At 43.7% G+C, this 3,674-nt stretch overlaps 1 protein-coding gene across 1 annotated transcript in view; it reads right to left on the minus strand.

Moving 5' to 3' along the window:
- The window catches only part of LOC122541527, a 55,762-nt gene that overhangs the window by 18,930 nt on the left and 33,158 nt on the right, over window positions 1–3,674 (minus strand). Inside the window, exons 5-7 of the mRNA XM_043678354.1 lie at window positions 960–1,073; window positions 763–864; window positions 486–630 (exon numbers count right to left, since the gene is read on the minus strand). Coding sequence (XP_043534289.1) covers window positions 486–630; window positions 763–864; window positions 960–1,073 — 361 coding nt within the window. The remainder of the gene's footprint in view (window positions 1–485; window positions 631–762; window positions 865–959; window positions 1,074–3,674) is intronic.

Here is a 3,674-nt window from a genome sequence, read left to right on the forward strand (position 1 = left end):
GGGGGGGGAGGGTTGAGGGAGGGGGGGGAGAATGAGATGGACAGGAAAGGGGAGTTGGATGACCGTAAAAGAGAAACAAGGGGGAGGAGAGTGATCAGTGGGAAGAGGGAGGCAGTTGGATTGGGAGAAGGGGATGAGGAAAGATGAGTGGGAGAAGTTGGGTGGGGTCAAGAACCAGAGGGCAGTGATTGAAGGTAATTGTCCAATAAATCAGAGATGACATGAGGAAAACGATTTTCACACAGTGTGTGGATAAATCTGGAACGTATGCCAAGCTTTTATAAGTGTTGGTGGAACAAGCTGAATCATTCTCTGGAGAGAGATGGTTTGCTGGAGAGGGAGTAAATGAGTTGAGAAGTTGTGCTGTTACCATTTGCAATTGTAAATCAAGCTGGAATCTGAGCTGCACAATATCAGAGCAAAGGTGGAAGATAATTTTAGGATTAACAAGAAAGAGAATTACAACACATTCAAAATGTGTTCACCTAGATGTAATAGAAAATGACCAGCATGGACCTCCCTCCACTTGTTTCTTCTGTGCTTTCAAAGGAAATGACAATCCTGCAGCACGTCCATCTCTGAGCGTATCTTCCACCCCCGCGCCCCCAGTTTGAAATGTACTTTTGTAATCTACCAACAAAGCGTGTATGAGGTTTCATCAATATTGTAAATTGATAGTGTTCAATTTGATAGTATGAGCCACAGGTTAGTATCTGACTGCAGCCAGTGTGTGTTTAGACATCAGCTAAACAGGTCACTTACCCGACTCAAAAACAGCTAGAACACTTGCAATCAACTGGCAGATGACAGCCACAAGCTGAAGTGCCACAAAAATGGTTGTCAGCTCCTTCTGCTGGTCTGGACCTAGGAACACAAACCCAAGGGCAGCAAAATGAAAACCAACAACCAATCTTTTGATGTAGAAATTATTGAATGCTTTTAACATTGTCAATGAATACCTTGGAGTTTCTTCAAGACAATGATTATGATCGCTTCTCCAACAATGGAGGTCAAACTGCTGGCCAGAGCCACAACAGAGATGAATAAAGTAGCAATGAGAATGAAGAGAATCTCTGAAATGTGAAAACAATACACAAGTGAATCAATTTGACATGAACTCAAAATCTTCCTGCAGACCGCAATTTCTTTGTTCATTACAGATCACTGAGATAATCTTCGCACAACTGCCAAACTTCTGAATCAAACCTCCTATACTCAAGTCTACATCTTTGATAGATTCCATCAACAACAAGGAACACAGTACTGAGGCCTGCAGAACCTCAGTGGAAAAGGCTTTCCAGTGACAATACATGCATTGACCATTACCCATTGCATTCATTCCCTGAAGGAACTCTGGATCCAAGCTGCCTCTTTGTGTTGGATGCCATGGCTTTCCCTTTTGTGACTGGTTCTGCCTCTGTGATCTTATCTGGGAAATTAAGTAGCCTACCTCAAATAGACTACCCTCATCAACCCTCCCTGCAACCTCCTCAAACATGGAACCATGTTAGTCCCTCAGAAATGTTTCCAATCATTTTCCTGCTAACTAGTCTCAGTTGCAGGTCTATAATTACTCAGTGTTTGGTTTTCTCTCTTTTTAAACAATGGTACAACATTTATTTGTGTTCCCGGACCTCCAGCAACATATCTAAAACAAGAGGTTGGAAAACTCGGTTGGAGCCCCATCCACCACCAAAGCTTTCACTCCCTTCAACACTGACACATAGCTGCAGCAGTATGCACCATCTACTACAGTAACTTAGCAAGGCTGCACCACCAACACCTTCCAAAGCCACAACCTCAACTATCTAGAAGGACAAAGGCAGAATATGCGTGGGAATACCACCCCCTGCAAGTAACTCACTGACTCGACGTGGAAATCTCTCCATTTTCCTCCACTGCCACTTCACAATTCCCTCCCTAACAGCAATGTGGTCTACCTCTGCCCAGAGGACTGCTGTGGTTCATCACTGCATTGCTAAGGGCATGATGAGGAGGTGCTGGTGTTAGACTTGGCTGGACAAAATTAAAAATCACACAATACCGGATTATAGTCCAACAGGTTTATTTGAAAATACTGGCTTTCGGAGCGTTGCTCATTCATCAGGTAGCAGTGGGACAGTGCCATAAGACACAGAATTTATAGTATTAGGTCATAATGTCATGCAGCTGATATCTTAGTGCTCCAAAAGCGAGTACTTACAAAGAAACCTGTTGGACTATAACCTGTTGGGTTGTGACGTTGAACTTTCTCAAGGGTTGCTAGCCTAGCCAATGATGAGCACAGCACCTGGTGTAAAGGAAGGCAGTTATGGTGTTTGGGGATCAATCCCCTTAGTGCCAGCACATGTTTACAGCAGTTACACAAACTAGCGCCCCAATCATCTTCAATGACCTTCCCCTCGTTGCAAGAAAGAAACAAACATCTGCCAAACAGAAAAATATTCCATTCAGACAGATAGCCGCTTGCTTCCCTTTTAACCCAAATTCTCAGCTGTGTCCCAAACTGACAAAGGAAAAACCCACAGGCTGACCCAAACCGAATACAATTAGTTTTCAATTAACCCGGGGTATTCCCTCACTGTTCATCTGCATGGTTACACCAGGGCATGCAAGCTTGGAATATTATAAAAGATATATTTGTATCAACCCATTGAGACATGTTATCACACTGATCCATGACAGGTTGATCTGACCCAGAGAGAAGGACATTACCACTTGGTTGCATCTGCTCCCTCCATCATAATCACATCAATTAACCTTTTTCAAAATAGGTCCCAGTTCACCCTAGGCTGAAAGGGACATTGCACAAGAAGAAACTGTAGACTTTTCCCAAAGCAAATGGGTAATCACAAAACAGAGGGAGAGAAAAGGGGGGGGGGGGCAGGGAATACACATATGGCTAGGAAGAACAGGAAAAGCTTCTTTATGTTTGTGATCAAGCAAAATACGTTTTGCTAGAGCAGAGATGGAAGAATCAAGGAGTCACTGACGTGGGCCATGCTGACAGAAGTCAGTTCCAGAATACTCAAGCTGAGTCAGATTTTCAAAAAACACCAAGATTGGATTTGGTGTAACATCCAGGGAAAAATGAATCTGCTGAAAGGCCATTACACGATAAATTTGGTAAAAGTACAGCTCTTGGTGTGTCTCAGTTGCATTGTTTAATGCAGAAGCATTTTTTAAAATTCAGAAGTATTTGTACCTCTTATGCTATACAGTTATGTAGGCCAGAAACAGGCCGACCATGGTGATACTGACCAACAAACAGCAAACTACACTAACCCCACTTAGCTGCACTTGGTCAATAACCTACAATGCTGGAGCATTTTAAATACTCATCCAGATGCTTCCTGAAGTTTGTCTCCACCACCCTCTCAGGATGAGATGGCACATTTCAACCACACACTGAATGAGTCATAGTGTCAGAGATGTACAGCACAGAAACAGATCCTTCAGTCCAACCCGTCTATGCCGACCAGATATCCCAATCCAATCTAGTCCCACCTGCCAGCACCCGGCCCATATCCCTCCAAACCCTTCCTATTCATATACCCATCCAGATGCCTCTTAAATGTTGCAATTGTACCAGCCTCCACCACATCCTCTGGCAGCTCATTCCATACACGTACCACCCTCTGCGTGAAACTTAGGTCTCTTTTATATCTTTCCCC

The sequence above is a fragment of the Chiloscyllium plagiosum genome, chromosome 37 (assembly GCF_004010195.1).
Source record: "Chiloscyllium plagiosum isolate BGI_BamShark_2017 chromosome 37, ASM401019v2, whole genome shotgun sequence".
In the NCBI taxonomy this organism is placed as follows: domain Eukaryota; kingdom Metazoa; phylum Chordata; class Chondrichthyes; order Orectolobiformes; family Hemiscylliidae; genus Chiloscyllium; species Chiloscyllium plagiosum.